At 41.4% G+C, this 20,021-nt stretch overlaps 1 protein-coding gene across 3 annotated transcripts in view; it reads left to right on the top strand.

The window, feature by feature from the left end:
• DIS3L2 (DIS3 like 3'-5' exoribonuclease 2) overlaps positions 1-20,021 on the top strand; it is a 152,022-nt gene that overhangs the window by 89,866 nt on the left and 42,135 nt on the right. For all 3 annotated transcript variants that reach the window (XM_069974450.1, XM_069974452.1, XM_069974451.1), the window contains 4 exons: positions 3,148-3,227; positions 9,471-9,583; positions 12,594-12,701; positions 13,910-14,143. In XM_069974450.1, coding sequence (XP_069830551.1) covers positions 3,148-3,227; positions 9,471-9,583; positions 12,594-12,701; positions 13,910-14,143 — 535 coding nt within the window. The remainder of the gene's footprint in view (positions 1-3,147; positions 3,228-9,470; positions 9,584-12,593; positions 12,702-13,909; positions 14,144-20,021) is intronic.

The following is a 20,021-nucleotide window of genomic DNA, read 5'->3' as shown; positions in this document are numbered from 1 at the left end:
CTAATGTGCACTAGGTGCCGGGGGGGAGGAAGGTATAACTCTGTCTCCCTTCCTCTGCAGTTAGTAGTTGAATCCACAGCCCTGAGCACGAGCCGACCCACTCCTCCTAATCAGTGGAGCAGACGGGCCAGATCGGCAAAGTGGTGGAGGGGCAATGCTCCGAACGGTGCTCTGGGCCGTAGGTTCAACTACTAACTGCACGGAAATTTGTGCTGAGGAGGAATGTAAGAGTTGGCTTCCTCCTCTGCGTCTTGTGTGCATTAGGGACATATCAGCAGGTTAGAATTGTCTCACCTACTCATAGTTGCTCTTTAATATAGCTAGATATTACAAACTTTAGTTAACTGTTTAGATAACTTATGCTAAATTATTTTTTTTTAATCCAAATAATAAACTTTTCCTTTTGAGATGTAACTTTTTATACTAACTTGCTACTTTCTGGTAAATATTTTGAGAAGTGACAAAGTAGGAATCTTAAGTTTTGTAAATGAGTATTTTCTCCTCTCTATGAAAGCAGATCGTGGTGACCAGGCCTCTAATCCTCCCCTGTTCCTTCTCATGTGAGCCTCTTGCAAAAGCCTAATCCTTCATTTTAGATCAAAGCAGTTGATATTGGCAACATAGATTTAACTGTAGCGTTTGGAGTGTAGAGTGTTGGATCACGTTGCAGAAGATCTAATAAGTAGAGGTTTTGGTTAAGAGCAGGTCTTTAAGATCAGCCAAGATGGTACTTGCTGCCAATCCATACTTCAGTCACTTCTTTCAGAGGTGAGTCTGACAAAGCAACGATACTACGCAATTGTTGGAATTCTGCTGAAGTCTTACACGATTTACTAATTAAAAGTGTGATTCTTTGCTGAGCTTGACTTGTTTCGTAGACCTGAACATATACATGGAACTGCAGTAGCTACAATGCTACAATTTTTTGGGTATAAACCTATGGTAAGTTATCTTACAGGAGACGTCAGATGTCGGGAAAAGCTGCGTCCAAACCTGGGAAACTTCTCCCAGTTTCCCAGGATTGGATCCAGTTCTTCCCCAGCACCCAGGGTGGAGCGGCGCGGAGCGGAGCAGCGCTGACAGCCCAGCAGCTTGTTGAGCCGAGCGCAGATCAAACAGAGCGTTTTTGCTTCGTTTAAATCTGCAATTCGCTCATCCCTAGTTGTGACGTGTCAGGCCCACTCTCCAGTCAGTGGTTGTAGCAGTCCTGCCTTGGCCGCTGACTGGCTGAGCGTGGCTGACACGTCATGACCCAGGTCCCCGCTCAGACCAGGAGGTGGCCGGGGGATCAGAGTGCTGGGGTGGTAGGTGCATGTTATATTCAGCCACCTCCTCCCCGACTCTTTAAAAAATGTCAACACCAGACTTTACAAGTTACACAAGTTGCAAGTGTTCAGAAATTGGTTGGCTGTGTGTTAAAAATGTCCAACCAAGCCATCTATCTGGCTGATTCATGGCTGATTCAGTTTATTCATTGCAATTCTTTGAAGCCAGGGCTTTATAATTTTTTTCCTAGTAACAAGGAGACAACTAAATGTTTTCACACTTGGCACTGAAAGCAAATCTGTCACCCAGCACTTCAGTTCTGAACCGCCAGTACTGTTACAAAGATTACAATAAAGTCATACCTATCATACCTCTTCTGGTAGTGTCCATAAAAGAAAGCTGTTCTATGGGCTGTGCAAGTGTAAGGGGAGCCTGACCTAGGTTTACAGCAAGAAGATATGGAGTACGTGCCTCCTCCCATAGAATAATGGAGATACAAACAGCCATATATATACGCATACCTGTGTGTTAAAGTTTTTCTTCAATTAAGCGAAGTTCACACAATGTTTTTGCAGTCAGTTTTGTCATCTGTTTTTCCATTGGCTTCTATTAAAAAAAAAAATCACAATGGATGCACACAAATGCATTTTTTTTTTTTTTTTAAACTGATGTTTTAAATTGAATAGCAAAAGTGTAGTGTTAACCAAGCCTTATTGATGAATACTGCTCCAATTTACACAGCAAATCTAATAGTTGAGGAGCTGTAACTTTATGGTGGATTTTAAGGTTGTATGAATGTGTAGCAAAAGTGAATAGTTATTTTTTTTTTTTTATGAAGCCATATAAATGAAAGATGATAGAAAGAAGCAAGTTACAAAAGCATCAAGGTATACTTGGTGATATAGTACTACAGCAGTCTGTCTTTTGCTTACCCACTCACTGTAATGTTCCAATGCTGGAATATTCAATATACAGTAGGAGACCCTAAAGAAGCAATAATGAAAATTAAAAGTGAAATATATAAATTGTATGTACATAATCCTAATTTGCACAAATCTGAAACAAAAGTGATGCGGTTAAAGTTTTGCTACTTTTAAATGTATTACCCAATTATTTCAAATAAGTCGGGTCTTTAGTGACAAGACGTAAATATTTTGATTAGTAAGTGTTTTGGGTTATATGTTCTTATGATGGACTTGGCCATACTTTTTTTAGTGGATTTTTTTTTTTCCTGCTTTTGAGCCATTGTTTGCTTGGTAACTTAAATGTGTTATAAATAAAGCCATTTCCCCCGATGTGTTGCTGCCGCCCGATCATGCATTTATAATGAATAATGGTGCTTCCTTCCTCCCTTCCCTGTAGCTACCGTCAGCAATAATTTATTGCATGGCTGCTCCACCAACGGTGATCAACTAATCACTTCTGAATCTGCATTTAAAAAAGGGTTTGCCAAGATGGGGCAACCATTTTAAGGGCCCTATTACACGGATTGATTGTCTGCCAACTTATCGCTCCGTATAATAGAGACAACAGTCATCGACTGATCCTATCATTAGGTCTGGTCACCTGCCACCGGCCGTGCATCGATATATATAATAGCTACTAGGCGGCCGACGACTAATGGTTGACTAAATTGTTACACATTACCTCCCCACGCTGCCTTCACTCTTGTGAGCTGATCAGTAGGAACCTGAGTGCTTGAATCTGTGGCAGCCAGTTGGTAAAAGTTTTTTTTTTTTTAAAACTTTCCAGTGCATTAACTAAAAATCTGGTCATGGTATACTGTACATGACGACTACCTCTTTGCAGCTGCTCTCCGGTCTGGCTAATATTGTATAACATTGTATAACATTGTATAACATGCTTTTTTCACACCCATAGGAAGGAATGTATCTTCTCCATTGATCCTGCCACTGCTAGAGACCTGGATGACGCCTTATCCTGTAAACCGCTCCCAGATGGTATGGCTATTAATATTTGTGTTTTTGCTAGGCCGAATTCCTAAATGTTTTGAGAGGTTAAAGTGAGACAGCAAAAAGTTGCCTTTTTTGGGAATGCTCTACAGTGTATACTCTAAAATAAAAAAATTCTAATATAACTATAAAATATTTAACTATTTTAGTAGAGATGGGATTACCCCTTTTAAGGTGGCAGACAACTCATGCATTCCACATCAACTAGAATGAGCTAGGAATACCCCTTTAGGGTATAAACACACACGGCTTATACGCTGCGTATTTACTGCTGTGATACGCAGCAGATACGCAGCAGATTAGATCTAAATAACTAAACACAGTATCAAATCTGCTGCGTATCTGTTGTGTGTGTTTGTACCCTTAAGGTTATGGGGGTGGACTTTAAGAAACAGAATAGCTGGCTTGGAGGTGTTCTAGCTTGAGGTCAATATGCGAATATGTGTAAGTAGTTTAGCACTGCCCATGTGTTGGTAAGAGAGAAGCGTATAATCTGTGCATGCATTGCCTCTTATTTCTAACCACCTGTTACGCCTTAAATATTTGGACTTATGTGAGAAGTTTAATTTCCTTGTTGTGTTCTCATTTTTCAAATCTTGTGTTCAGATTATGCTGTTTTTATAGGATCTCTGTGCTCATTCACAGTCCTGTAAGTTTCACTGGCTGGAAGGAAATCTAAGTTTGTAGATGGATTCAGCATATGATGTTGCAGCTTCCGACATGTTTCGGCAGTCACGGCATCCTTCAGCAGAAATTAAGTCAAGCTGCTGGTTGAGGGGACCTATGTTATAAGCTATGTCGGGAGCATGGCCACCATCTTGGCAGCCAACATACTGGATCACGTTTTGGTCATTTTAGCATATATAGAAAACCGGAATTGTCCCAAATCTATTGCAGTCAGTTTTGCAAGATCTCTTGTGGTACAAGAGGCCTCAGCGCAACGTTCTCATGGGGGGTCCATAATTCCATTCAGCTCCTCTAGCACTGTGTTCAGCACCATGGATAGCGTATCAGATAGTTGTGCATCTCAAGGAACCTTCTAGATGGTTGTTGCAAATTTGTGCTGGTAACTTTTGAACCACATGAGCTTGTCGCAATCAGTGTTCGTGCAGTCACTGAACAGTGTAATGTCGGTGAGCACCGATCTAGAAGATCAAATACCTGTTTTGTGGACGGTTGATTGGAGGGCGATCGTAATAACTTATATGGACACAATTTCTCTATTTCTGTACATAATCTAACACTATTGTTATATGACCTGTATATAAAAGATAAATGTGCCGTATTCTGTGTTTGGTTGAACCAGATATTGCATGCAGGAAACCTTATTGATTAGATACTTTTGGATACAGATGTTAAGATGGCCGTACTCATGGCTACTTATACCTGCCATTTGGAGCAAAGTGAACATAAAAATGTTGGAGTTGTCTGGAATTCTAGATTCCCCCAGAGCTTATTGAGGTTTCCATGCCGGACTTCCGAACAATTATTGGATAGATTCTGTCATTTACAGGCCTGTATTCCGGCATGGACATCCTTCATAAAAAATCCTGAAAACACTGCATGCCCAATAGAACCCTATAGGTGAGGAAGTCTATCTGGATTTTCCTGATAAATTTTCCTCATGTGAAAGGGACCTTAACCAGCCTTGGGGTCATGGCAGCATTGCTTATTACTGCTATTACTGCTTTATTGTGTATTTTGAGGAAATCTGATGCATATACTGTAGATATAATTATGGGCACATTGTGGTTAGAATACACTTCTAAATTAGGAAGACTATTAGACGTGGACTAAATTTAGTTTACATTAACAAAAGTGTATCCAAAGAAAAAATGAACCACAGCTTTGATTTTTACCACCAGCCTGGGACAGCTGTACTGAAGGAACTTGGAGATGGAGGATGCACTATGTGCCAGCTGCAGGGTGAGCCGAATATCCTGCCAGGCTACCAATAGAAGGAAGGAGGGAGAGAAAACAGTCAGCACTGTGACTGTCTCCAGCTTTTATGTTGGCTTCCATCTGCTCCTCTAATGCAGTCATCTGAGCTGTGATGTAATTTCTTTACATGCAGCACCCCAGATGCTTGCCTTCAATACAAAGGGATGCCAGCAACATGACATCACATGACGGCTACAATATGTGACTCCTCATCTGGCCAGTAGCCAAATTGGAATTATACCCCTGAAGAGTCTGTCTGTATGTTCTCTTAATCCGCTCATAGACTGTAACCGTGTCAGTTATGGATGCTTCAGGGTTAGTAAATCTGACCTACAGGTACATGCACATATCAGTCTTTTTATTATCCATGTCTATTTAGGATGATAAATTTTCAAAAAAAAATAAAAAAAGAATTCTAATTTTTTTTTTATTTCTAGTCTATAATCTGATTTTTGGGTATATACAAATATGATAGAAAGCATTTTTTTTTTTTTTTTAGTTCCATTTTTGCAAGATATGACTTACCATGCCTAGAAAGCTGAATATTTTTAATACAATTAAAACTTTCCTAGTTTGAATTTTTAAATTTTAACAGTTGCAAAAGTGAAGATAACCTTCAAAACGCTAGTATCGAAACTTGTAGTGTTTCAAACATGGTCTAAACTCTAAAGGGCACTTAAGAGTAAGGCTGCCTTCACACATCTGTAGATTTTGCAGACCTACGGACAGTGAATACCTGTAATGGATTGTTTCCCTGCCCGGCATGATGTGTCAATAGTAGCGGGGAAACTCTTTGAATTGCCGCAGTACTCTCCCCCAGTCGGTGAGGTAGAGAGTTTGAGCCTGCTGACTACTTGTAAGCATCTGATCAGGGATGTCAAATTGCTGTCCAGGTAACAGCTGGAGGGCCCGAGTTTGACACGTGTAATAGATGGTAAAATTGCCACTTTACATCTGTAACACATAGTGGACTTGACAGTTTTCAGTGCTAATACAGAAATAGTTTATAATGTACTTTGTCCTTTTTACATCGAGTGGTTAACATTTTATACAGTACAGTTTACTGCTCTTTGGGGTTTGCTGTACAGAATAGCTCCCAATGTACAGTATACCATTTGAATGGTTCCCTTGGTGCATTGTAAATATGTGGTATGCCCCCGCGGGGTTATGGTGGAGGTACGGACGGTCACTTGCCAGATGGTAAAGTGTGACGCCAGTTCTATGGTGGTTGGCTGAGATATAGCTGGGCCCAGTGATATGTTGTGACGTCGGTTTCACACTCTGGTATGACGGCACGCTTGCTTTTATTTTAAAGGGCCGGTTATACCTTGTTCCCCCTTGTTAAGTGTCCGTTGCGGACAACTACCAAGGGGGTTGCGGGGTCCCTTGGGTTGTAGTCACGGTGGTCCAGAGTGGGGTAATGAACCACCCGGACTATTGGCATTGCCACCCAAAGAAAGGGGAGATGACCCAAGGAGTGCTCGTGTACTGTGTTGGTGTGGGGAGAGAAATCAGAGTCTCTATCATAAATAAGGTTAGCTTTACTTGAAGAATGCTTATGTGCAGCAGGTCATACAGCTTTACCTTGGAACAACTATTTACACTTGATAAGTTAAAGGGGTACAGTGGGTACAGTTAAAGGGGTACAGTGTTGGGGCACTTTTTTTTTACTGGGACCGGGGAGGAGGTGGCCGAGGAAAGACGTCCACTCTCCTCCCCAGTTCCAGCAGCGGGTCCCGCGGTGCTCCGGTTCCCGGCCGCTTCTAGGTGTCTGACGCTGGCCCGAGACGTGACGTCTCAGGTCCCCTCAGCCACTCAGTGAAGGAGGGGGATCTGTTTCAAGTCCACTCAGATCCCGCCTCCTTCACTGAGTGGCTGAGCGGACCTGAGACGTGATGTCTTGGGCCCGCGTCAGACACCCGGAAGCGACAGGGCATCGGCGCGATGCGGGACCCCCCGCTGGAACCGGGGAGGTGAGTGGACGTCTTTTTCCTCGGCTACCTCCTCCCCGGTCCCAGTAAAGTGCGCCAACACTGGAGTACCCTTTTAAGATCCAGATCTGTAGTGAGTGGAGAAGGAAAAGTACAGTCATGTGGACTGAGTTGCGTGCTAAAAGTATAGTCTGAGGAGTAGAGAGGAGGATGTTAAGAGTCCCAACCCAATTCGTACTGTGCTCTGCCGAGATGTTGGAGGATAAGGTACAAGAATACTTGAGAAGAAAATACTTGTGCCTGTGTTTTGACCTTCGGGTCTTCACACCACCTAATGCCCTACCAGTGTCGGGTGACCCATCCTGGTGGGTGACACAAGCCCCAGACCTTGTTACCTGGGATCGGAATGCAGAGGGTTCCCTACTGACACCCACACTGCGAGATAGTGCTCTATCAGGATCAGTTCCTAGCCGCCTGCTTTTGTGGATACTGTCCTTCACTGTGACTTAGTCTACAGTGTTGGTTAAGATGATCTCTGACTTGTCCTCTCTCTAAGGAAGGGTTTAACACTGCATATTGTCAAGTGGAATTACTTGAGCAGAAAAGGTTAACTGCATCTTGTCTCTACGACGCCTAATAACAAAGACGCACTACACTTCTCTACCCAAGTGAGTTCCTATGTACAGCCCCTTTTTATAAGGTGTGCTGTGAATGGCTGAAGAGTACATACAGAAGACTTAAAGAGAGAAGTGATGGGGCAGAAGTGATGGGGCAGAAGAAGAGAACACGCTCATTGGTCTACAGATCTGTGGGACATACCAATAAACAATAACCCTTACAGTTCTATAGCTGTGCATCAACTAAGTATATATACTTACAATAGCAACATCTTGTGGCGAAACTGGAACACTACTTCATCACCACTGACACACAAAAATACAGGCTTTTGCAAAGGGTGTAACTACGAGCAACACCCGTGTTGGGACACCACAAATATTCTTATACTACTCCTGGTTGTCTTCCTTAGACATGTCACCTTATTTTATGGACAGTTACCTGCAATCACTGTACAGTTCTGGTCTATACCTTTTTTGTTCACTTACTTCATATACACTTCTGTCTGGAACATTATTTACTTTAGTTGTAACTAAGGGGACTATTACACCGATTATCGGCCATATTTGAGAACTTGTCGGCTGGGGGGGGGAGGGAGAGTCCTTAATTTTGAGAGAAAGATGGTAGTGTTATCAGTAAAATTGTGCTGTCCACTGGCTGCATGGGATCCACCTTGATAAAGTTGATCACTGGGATTTTTTTTTCCAGCTTTTTTCCTTTTGCAAAAATAGTTAATCTTACACATTGAAACAAAAGTTGTTTCCTCTACTTTTTTTTTTTCTCTTTTTTTCATTAAATTTTGGGTGTAGCTGTCCCGTCCTGTGTTCTGACCGCTTACATTATGTAAATATATGTAACCAAATATTTACTTGGGGCTTCCATTAAAGGGACGGGGATCTCAAGGGGTCTGCTAAAGGCTCCCCACCGTGGGGGATATCCTGAACTTTCTTAGTCTTGTTTGGATTGGCCGCCTGCTCCTGTTATCTCATGTCATGAGATCGTTCTCAGTTTGTCGGTTGTATAACCCGGCTTTTAAAGTTCAGGCGGATAACGGTGGACTTATTAAATTAGGTTTGTGAGTAATGCTGACACAAGCTAAGCAGTTCAGTGCTGCAGGGAGACATGCACCTTGTGAAGCCAGGAGGAGGTTAGAAGGGCACACGTCATATACGAAAATGCAATATCAATTTATAGTTTTTCCTCTGACGAACTGCTAATTCTCCTAAATGATAAGATGTGATGTTGTCATGCTGCTCCTGACTCTGCAGCATTTGTAATCTTCCACTTGAATAGTTTTGACAGTCTTTTACGTAATCATGTTTCGGTTTTCCTCTGTCAGCGCCACAGAGGACTGGATAACAAATGGTGTATGTCAGGGCTTATGCAGAGGGTGGTATCCTCATTTGTCTTACAAGTCAAAAAGTTACCCTTAGGCCAAGTTACCTGCTGTGTATATAATAGAGCAATGATCTATTAGATCAGCGCTCTATTACTCTGGTCTGCAGCAGACCAGATACACTGATTGCCAAGCTGGGATCAGCATCCTTGGTTTGACAGTAAGCCGCGTTTTGATGGGCGAATGAAACATCTAATTTTACGTATAGTTGGAGTGCCGCCTCTTTGTGCATTTGGAACCGCCATCCAGCAACTGTCCCTTGTACCTCCATTTAGAATATAGTATAACAGTGAGTGAGTTTACTGCACATTGTGTGTTTAAACTTTTTTTATTCCTTTTACGTTGCAGGGAACTTTGAAGTCGGAGTCCATATTGCAGATGTGAGCTATTTTGTTGAAGAGGGGAGTGCTCTTGATTTAGTGGCAAGTGAGAGAGCCACGAGTGTCTACCTGGTACAGAAGGTATGGAAACTGTATTGTTCATGTACAGAAAGGAGAGTCACTAAGTGATAAGACTTCTAGACCCTGTTACCGTTCTACATTTATAGGTTACATATCTTTCCGCTTGCCCTGTTGCTCTATTTTTAGTTTTATCAGAACTTTGGTATTTTATGTTTGTGTAGTCACAAGTGACACTACAGCCATTGCACACTATTCTGAAAGGTGGTAGTGCAACAGGTGCCTAACATGTAATAGTACTTGCAGGTGGTACTGCAACAGGTGCCTAAGGGCCCTTTTACACGGAAATATTATGTGAAAGATTTGAAGCCAAAGCCAGGAATGGACTATAAACAGAGATCAGGTAATAAAGGAAAGCCTGAGATTTCTTCTTTTCAAATCCATTCCTGGTTTTGGGTTCAAATCTTTGGCAGATAATCTGTCAGATAATCTTTCCGTGTAAAAGGGCCCTTATATGTAATAGTACTTGCAGGTGGTACTGCAACAGGTGCCTAACATGTAAGAGTACTTGCATGCTATTGATGAATACTGTGTGCTGCAGATGCTGGCTATGTTTGCAGACATGATCACATTCAATTAAGTCTCTCAGTAGTTTTCTACTGGTCAAACAGTGAACAGCATGAACAATTACAAACCTATAAATTTTATTCTGAAACTGTGGTTCCAGCAAGTGCCAGAAATTTGTAATTTACTTCTATTAAAAAAAAAATCTCAAGGCTTCCAGTACTTATCAGCTGCTGTATGTCCTACTTATCTGTGTCTGACATACAGCAGAAGATAAATATTTGTCACCAGTCAATTTTTGGAATTCTCGCAGATTCTTCTGCTCGCCCCCACTTGACTTTCCACTTGTCCCTTAGACTAATCCGCTTCAAGAATTGACATATAAGTTCTTTGGGCAGATGGCGGAGTCCGCCTGAGCCTATAATGGAGTCTATGGCACGGGCAGAGAGTCAAGGTGGGCGAGCGGCAGAATCCGCAGGATGTTATCCGTGAGAATTCCTTGGTGTGAACATACTCTAAAACATAGAAAATAACCTAGTTTAACCGGGACAAGTGTTCTCCTTTGTTGTCAGTAAGTCAGTAGATTTAACTAGGAAAAGGAGGCGCCGCACCCGTTACTCTACCTGCTACCTGCACTTTAGGTGGTGTTAGACAGTCACAGAGGCATCAAAGGGTCCATTGTTTATTTTAATTTTATTTAATTTTTTAATAGTAATAGGTACTCTTTTAAAAAACGACCCATAGTAATTTTTTTCCTCTTTTGAAATGGTGTCGGGGTATCACACAGAGGTCAGCAGTTTTACTTACCTAAGATGTGACTCACTGCTAATAAACATTAGGTTGAGCAGTGATATTTTGCCATCTATGTGAGATGGTTGGCTAGTTTCTCACGGACTCTGCCAATGTTTGCAAAAACAATCAGCTGGGTTCTACTCTCTAATATATTTTATACATATTTTTTAATATTTTAATGTAATTTGACACCTTCATAATGGAATAGTGGAGTAGAGGCTAGATTTTTTTACATTTGTATGTTCTCATGGACATTCACTTGGGGTGCTGAGGGTGACTTACTGGTTGGAAATGCTATGTCAGATGGGCAAAGCGAGGGGAATAAAGTAGTTTATTATTTTACTGTTTTTTTTCTTATATTTTTATTTTTTAAACCCCGGGTTTTATAGAAACCTTTCTATTGTGCTCACTTAACAAACACAAGAGCAATTATTAACACAGTATTTGTTGTTTTCCATCGCCGGCTGCCAGATTCATAGGTCCCTGGCAGAATACCTAGGTAATACAATTGCTAAACCACTTTGTTGTGAATCAGCCGTGAATGGTGACCATAGGCAAAAAAAGGCTCTTGTATAATTTTGCAATCCTTGTTTGGAGTACATGTGTTTGAATAAACTCTCTATCCAGTTCACAATCTGAGGGCTCTGTCTTTCTTTAGCAGGTAGTACTATTCATGGTCATTCACTACCTGTAAACGATACGTTATCTGGTTTTACTGTAATCATTTATTACTGTACATATTGGCTCATCTCACTTCCTATGAATACTTAGTGTAAAGGTGCACGTCCCCTGTCAGAGCATGTGCTGCATTACCTAATAGTGTAATTCCCAGAATAGGCTCCACTGCCTTAAGTCACAATTAAAACATTGCATAAACTTTGAAAGGCTGAAATCTATATATAATTTTATATTTTTCCACCCTTCAAAGCCTGATGAAATGACCATTCTGGTGGTCCAGAAACCCATTGCTTTTTATGCTTTTATTTTATAAGTTTTTTTTGTTTTTGTGTTTTTTTACAAATAGTTTTTCAGTTTTTATTATATAGCAGCACTTTTTTTCGGTCACACTATGAGAATTTAAACCTGAATTTCATACCTAAAATCCTGACACTGTACAACAGCTCTGCGGATGATGCATGTCACTGGGGTATTTTATGCAGAATTCACGTAATTCAGAATACTAAACAATAGTTGCAGAATAATGATCACGCGTAATTTTATAAGTAATGGAAAATACAGAAATGGCCCAGTAATGTATGTATGAGCCACAGCACAAGGAAAGAGCATAACAAGGAATCCTTTAGGATGATTTCCCTTCCCCCAACAATGGTGAAATGCTGCAGGGAAGTGTCAACTCAGAAACTGAAGGAGAGCATTGTCGCATCCACATTGTCTGACACACAACGGTTTGATTGTTTGCTGTTTAGCAATCACAAATGGAGTAGTAGTTCTGTGCAAATCCGCTTTTTCTAAAATGTGGACGCCACATATGCCTTATGAGTTTTGCATCTAGTTTGGATTTGGTTTCCTCAAATTGTTCTTGCTTTTTGGCAGACATCGTATATCTGTATGGTTTGTCGTGTTTCTCTCTCCCCCCCCCCCCCCAAAAAAAAAAAAATAAATCTTTTTTTCTAATTTTCTCTTGTTTAAATTCAGCCAAAATTACAGAGTGTGCTCGTATGGTTTCAGTGCGGTCTCTGTTTTTACTGTATTGCAGGTCATCCCCATGTTACCCAGATTGCTTTGTGAAGAGCTTTGCAGCTTAAACCCAATGGCAGACAGACTGACTTTTTCTGTCATATGGAAAATCACTCCGCAAGGAAAGGTAAGTATTTTTAAATTTGCTCATAACCATGTTCTGAAAAACTTGCGGAAATGTGAAATGTAAGACTGGATCACCATGAATGCATTAAGTTCAGTTACAGAAATGTCTTAGTGGGACAATTTATTTATTTATTTTTTTTTTGAGTTTTAAAGGGGAACAAAATCTAAGACAATCTAAGACAAATCTAACCTGCTGATAGCCCCTTATTGTGCCGAAGGCACCGAGGAGGAACAGATGTGTCTTCATCCTCAGCACCGTTCATGTACACTTGGCCGTTTACTCCCTGGCTTGATAGACCAATAGGAGCACTGCCCCGCCCACATGGCGCTGATCCAGCCCGCTCCATTGATGAGGAGCAAGTACCAAGTCTCATGTACTGTAAGTGTGGTCTGCCCGAGGCACATGCAGTCTGAAAAAGTCAGGCAGATAAGAGTTTGGGGATGGATTAAAAAAATTAGTACGCAGGGATTCCTGGCTACATGCCCTTTTGGCTTACAGTTCTCTACAGTGCCCCAATAAAGGTTATACTCCCAAGAACACCGAAACTGCCCCAAGGATTAAACTAACCTTTATTGGTGCACTGGGGACGGGACTATGGCACGCAGTGAACTAGTCCTCCCAGTCCCACCTCTTCTAATGAATATCAGTGGGGTGGGCCGGCTGGGGTGGTTAGGGCACTGGGTTTGGTAGACCCGCCCCCAGTGCAGCAAAACTCCTAATTGGCACAGTTTCCTTCTACCAGAAGTTCAATCCTCATGCTAAGGATTAAGGTAAGAAACTTTCCTCTCTCCTCAGCACCCTGTGTACAATAGGGACACGTGGGCAGATTAAAATCTAACATCTACCAGCAGGTTAGAAGAATCTAAAGGGAAACTAACTGCAGCATTTATGGCCTTTTTTGGGGGGGAAAAACTGTTAAAATTACCAACAAAAACACTATAAATGTGTGCAAGTCTGCAGATAAAATATGTAATAAAGTATTGTAGCTTTTTTATTGTATTTTTTGGTTACAAGGTTATTGTAGTATTTACGCCTCTGTATATACCTTTTTTTGTGGGCCCCCGTTTCTGCCCATTTTGCTGTCCGTATCACTTTAATCCTTTTTTTTTTTCACTTCAATATACATTTTATGAGTCTCCGGTAACGTTAATAAATATGCACCATTTCTGGTATGTGTGAATTTGTGCTTTTTTTTTTGGCACTTTTAGATACTTGAAGAGTGGTTTGGCCGTAGTGTCATCTGCTCCTGTGTGAAATTGAGCTATGACCATGCACAAAGTATGATTGAGAGTCCGGACAAACTACTTACCATCGAGGAGCTTCCCCCTGTGTCTTCTAATCATACTGTGGATGAGATCCAGCAGGCCGTACTCAACCTGCATCGTATTGCACAAAATTTACGTAGACAACGAATTGAAGACGGCGCTCTAAGACTGGACCAGGTAAGAATACTTTTTGAATTTACTTTTATTCATACATCTCAAATGAAGAAATATGAAGTACAAATCTATATAACTTTCCGAAATCCATTGATTTGAAAAAAGATTTTTGCTGGAGTTCCTCTTTAAGAGAAAAGCGAAACCAAAAGCCCTGTTTGATATGGCGACATCTCAGCTGGTTTCTCTATTTTTCTTCTCCCCAGACCAAATAAAGAATGGAAAAAAACACTTTCCCTACAAATTTTTTTAATTCTCTATATTATAACCTTTAGGTCCTTGGTCATTTAAATACATTTAAGTCAAATCTAGAGACTTTCCTTAGTTTTTACCTTTAGTATAGCTTTACTTAGTCATCTTAGTGTACAGGGTAATCAGAAAAGAGAGATAAGTGATTGTAATCTGTTGGCTTACACCGGTGGTATGAAGTAATAGGTTTCTATCAATCATTTCCTAATGTAGCGTCCATTACCATGTATAGGATCTCAAGCTGCTGACTTTATACTATTGATATCAGTGTAAGGGCACTATTACATAAGCCAACTATTGCCCGATCATTTTAGTAATTGGGCGCCGATCTGCTAGATCACGGACCTATTAGACTGCTTGATAATCAGTCAGTAAGGGCTGCATGGACATTGTTAGTGATGTCCATGCAGCCCTTACCTAAACACCTGACACCTTACCTCTCCCCACTCCCGGTCTTCCCTCCTGTGCTCCACCGTTTCCTGGTCCCAGTGGTAGCATGTCGGAACAAACACTGCCTATGATTGGCTGAGTGGCCTGTCAGCTGACAGGCCAACAGATGCTGCAGCCAACGAGATCGGGAAACTACGGAGCACAGGAGAGAAGACCGGGGAAGGGATAGTGTCAGGTGTTGGGGGAATCGTCAGCCGCACATCGCTTTTACACGTAACTATGCACGGTTGGCACCTGATGATTTTAGGTCCAAACCTAAATCAACGATCAGCCGAGAATCTTGTCTCTAGTACAAGGAGCGATAATTGGCCGAGTTGTCCTGATTAGTGTCTGTAGTGATAAAAGGAGGCTGCATTGCAGCGTCATGTGACACTAGTAGATAGAGGAGACAATAGCAGCTCCCTGTGGAATGACCTCTTCACAGGTCACAGAGCGTGCTCAGTAATGTTTTACAATCATCCCAAGGGGACAGACTCTATTGTCTATGTCCAAGAGGTTTGCTGTAAAGCATGTCACTAAATGCTGCTAAAAACAGCCCAGGCAAGATGGCAGCCTCCATAACAATGAACAAAAAGTGAAATAAAATAAAATGATCGGAAAATATAAACAGATTAGAGTAAAAAAAATATATATTTTTTTTACTTTAATCAGTAAAAGAACATTTAGGTGACTTATCCTTATTAAGGGCCCTATTACACGGGACGATTATCGTGCGAAAAATCGTTAGATCGTTCGAATGTAAACTATAATCGTTCTGTGTAATTGCAGGCAACGATCGAAAAATCACTCTTATGTCGTTGATCATTAATTTAGATCTGAACCTAAAATTATCGTTAATCATTCGCTGTAATTCTGCATTTTTTCACTAATTGTTCATTGTAATAGCACATTGCCCATTGTTTCCCTGAGATATTGCAATGGTTTATTCCTTCGGATCTGACGACCATCATTCTGTGTAATATGGTGAACGATTTCAGGTTAACGATAACAATCTCGTCTACTATTTATCGTTAGTCGTTAATCGTTAAAAATTGCTCCGTGTAATAGGACCCTAAGCCTGAATTAGGTGCAGCTTCACATGACAGGAACCCCTGCCCCCAGTCACAGCTTTGACTGAATGCTGTACTGTACGTGTAAATGCTTTAGGTGCTTTACAGGTGGCATCAGGAGGCTAGTCCCCGTGTACCTAGCAGCTGTCCTTACCATGGAGAAAATGTAGTTTACAGGTCATAGATTCCCGCAAAGTTTTTTTTTTTTTTTTTTTTTTTTTTTTTTTACTAGAACTTGCTCTTGATTTATATTCCTGACAAAGTAGATTGTATTCTGCTAGTTGTAAACTTGTTGTAAACTTGTTCTATGTGCTCCCATTCTCTGTAACCTCAGCGTATAGTTACTTTCTACCACCTTATTGTCCTAGACATACAGATAGTAATCTGTGACATACCTGAGAGCAGAAGTTCGATAAAAGGGTTATTGCAACAGCCTGACTGGCAGAAGGGATGTGATGGCGTTATCACTCTGATATCATCTGCATTACACGGACCTTCCTGGTTGTGTAGTATCTTGTCTCCCAAGCATCAACTATACAACACACCCAATTAGTGATGTAATGTAATGGAGAGGTTTTCTATGGGGATTTGCTGCTGCTCTGGACACTTCCTGACATGGACAGAGGTGGCAGCAGAGAGCAGTGTCAGACTGGAGAGAATATCCCACTTCCTGCAGGGCATACAGCAGCTGATAACTACTGGAAGACTTGACCTTTTTTTTTTTTTTTTTTTTTTTTTTTTTTTTTTTTTTTATAATAGAAATAAATTACAAATCTCTGGCACTTGCTTGGACCAGGTGATTTTGAAGAATTTGTGACCTACCCCTTTAAGGCTTTGTTTTTTTGTTTTTTTTTGTTTTTTTTTTTGTTGTTTTTTTTGCCGCCTCTTGTGAGTTTTAATTCTCATAATGAAATCCAGCGGCAATCTGACAGGCAAATCATTTCTAAACTCTCGGATATATCAGTGTGTCCTTGGCTCCATGTATCGCCTGGTCTCCTCCTTTCACGAATGATTCTAAAGGCTGCAGTATTGGGGCGATTTCTGACCAGATTATAACTTTTATTACCGCAGATCAGTGGGAAGTGCGGCTGCTGGATTTCTTTATACTTTTTACCATGTGATAAAACAGACACGTTCACATTTAGACTTTAGGGTGTCAGTATTTTTTTATCACTTTTTTTTTTTTTTTTTTTTTCTATCCCTGTCTTTTGATATGCAAATGGTTTGGACAAGTGTGTTTCTGGCGCAGAGACTCAGTAGTTCCTCGTGCACGGTGTAGAAAACCTCTTCTGCACTCGATTGGTATGCGTGACACTAAAGGCCCTATCGATTTATCGTCTAATCGCTTTGTGTAATAAAATGCAGCGATCGACAGACATGCATGATGTCGGCTGATCGTTTTCTTTCAATGTCTTGCAAGATGTTAAAAGACTAACGACTAGGATAACAATGATCTCCTGCTGTTGCTCTGTGTAATAGTGGCGTCCTGCTGCCTCTGCTCCTATCTCCTATAGGCTCCCCGGATTTAAACATCGTCCCTTCCCGCAGCTCCCTGCACTTAACCTGCTCGCTGTCGATGCGTGTAATAGTACCAGCACAGAGCGAGAAACACAGTGCTGACATGTCAGGGTGGCGCTCTCTTGCTCCCGCTGATCAGAGATGCAATATAGAGGTAGCTTTAATGCACGTGGCTGCGGCGGGACAGCGCACGGATCGGCTGAGCAGCATGCCAGGAAGCCAGGAGAAGCGTCCAGGAACGCGGACAGGTGGTGATGTATTACCTGGGCAGCGGTGGGTTAAGTGGGTAGGGGCTTTATATACTCGCTGCGGAATGAAAAATCCGAATGTAAAGCCATAGAAAATGACATGGCCAGCATGGCAGGGACATCTGCTCCAATATGCTACATGTGAACGTGCCAGACCAAAAAATCTTTGCAAAAAGCTAAATGTTAATAAAAACAGGCACTAAGCCCTATTTCCTCCGCTTGTCAGATGACATGGCTTTAGATAGAAGAGCAGCCCCATGCAAGAACAAACAGAGCAGGTTCTGACAAAGCTTAGTGAGACATTATTCATCTGGCCGTGTCTTTATGAGCAGGTTGTGGATTCCAGGAGACGACCTGTAAAAAGGAAGAGCCCCAGAATGTTTGTATCACTTAGGTATTCCGCTATGACAACAGCCATGTTATTTGCTGTATCCTACACTTCTTGTGTGCGCACATTTTTCTTTACTTTTCTTTGAAACGGCAGCTGTGACAGGTGTTGGCACTGCGGACAGGTTTACAACCGTGCAACATGGGACAAGTGTGCAGGGCGGGGTGGTGGTAGAAACTGCTTTAGAAAAACTGTATTCTTTCCAGTCTGGAGAGCAGGAGAGGTTTTCTATGGGGATTTGCTGCTGCTCTCGATAGTTCCTGACATGGACAGAGGTGGCAGCAGAGAGCACTGTCAGACTGGAGAGAATACACCACTTCCTTCAGGACCTACAGCAGTTGATAAGTACTGGAAAAAGTCAAAGTTTTTTTTTCAATAGAAATAATCTGTCACTTTCTAGCACCAGTTGATTTGAGAATTTTTTTTTTTTGTGAACTACCCCTTTTTTAAATGCACATCTATTACCGAACCTGCCACTTTGATCTTGTGTATGTATGTCAAGACTTATTCTGTTTTAGATCATATCCTTTTGATATGCGGAGGGGTACGTTTTACTTTCGACTAATGTTGAAATTTTTAAAGCAAGGAATTAGAAGTCTATATACAGATATGTTGTAAGTCCTACATATATATATATTATATGGTCCAGCCGCCACTCGGTATGCTGGAGAGGTGTGAGGAATGTAACTCCATGTCTGTAGAATACGTCTGTCCATACTCATAGTATGGTAATTGCGGACTGATATAAACTGTTCTGTAATGTAAAAACTGGCTGTATTAAAACATATTGACCCAGACTTATCAAAGGGTCTAAAATAGCGATTGGTATAAACCGCCTATAGCGACCAATTACAGATCGGCTTTCAGCTGTGGTAGGGTGTAAACTGCCAATAGCAACCGATCACAGCTCCAGTATTATCCTATGTTAAATCTAGGCTTTTGACTACTTTTAGATGATGAAAGGTTGAAGACAGGGGCTGGAAGACAAATTCTCACTGGGTTGTCAAGCACCAGCATTGGCCCATGAGTAGTTCTCAGTTGTGGGATATGCTCCCATGCATTATATAAAGACTAGAGATGAGCGAACTTGGAGCATGCCCGAGTTCATCCAAACCGAATCGTTCGGCATTTGATTAGCGGTGGCTGCTGAAGTTGGATAAAGCCCTAAGGCTATGTGGAAATCATGGATAAAGTCATTGGCTGTATCCATGTTTTCCAGACAACCTTAGAGCTTTATCCAACTTCAGCAGCCACCGCTAATCAAATGCCGAACGTTCGGGTTCGGATGGACTCCAGCATGCTCGAGGTTCGCTCATCTCTATAAAAGACCAATATTCCCCCAAGCAGTGACCATTTAAAGGTAGATCCCAGCTCTACACAGGTTCAGTAGTATAGAGCTGCTATTATAGTGCTGTTACATCCAGTGACTCAAGGGAAAGCTTTTTCTGCCTGAATTGCCGGTGACGTTTTTGCTAATTTAAGTTGTTTGCCTTTTTTTCTTTCCTCTTTATGGCTCAGGACATCATGAAGACTTATCCCAACCATGAGTAGTCTCCACAGAATCTGCCAGAAACGCATTTTTAGGCTCCACACTCAGCATCATCTTGACTTCTATAAAAACTCCCCATGTGTTTTGCTTCGCACAGTAACCGTACTCCCGTATAAGCAGCTTATACAGAATATGAACATATCCTTTATAGGTATTCTCCTTCAAATAAGATATTAGTAAAAAAAAAAAAAAAGCACTATATATAATATTAAAGAAAACAAAATATAAAAAATGTAGGTATAGATAGTGGGCACCACTCTGCTACTGTCTGGTGTCTACCAAGGACTTATTAAGCAAAGCGATCTCGGTGCCCCCAAAACTATATAGCAGTGAACAAAAACAAAGCAGACATACATATGGGGCACTCACTGATATCTTCAGGCTTGATTATTTAAAACATCCAAGAGAAGGGGAGGCAGGTGGACTAACGGGT

This window comes from Dendropsophus ebraccatus, chromosome 6 (assembly GCF_027789765.1).
Source record: "Dendropsophus ebraccatus isolate aDenEbr1 chromosome 6, aDenEbr1.pat, whole genome shotgun sequence".
NCBI lineage: Eukaryota > Metazoa > Chordata > Amphibia > Anura > Hylidae > Dendropsophus > Dendropsophus ebraccatus.
Note: the sequence above shows the minus strand (reverse complement) of the source record. Positions and strands in the feature narration are given on the sequence as shown.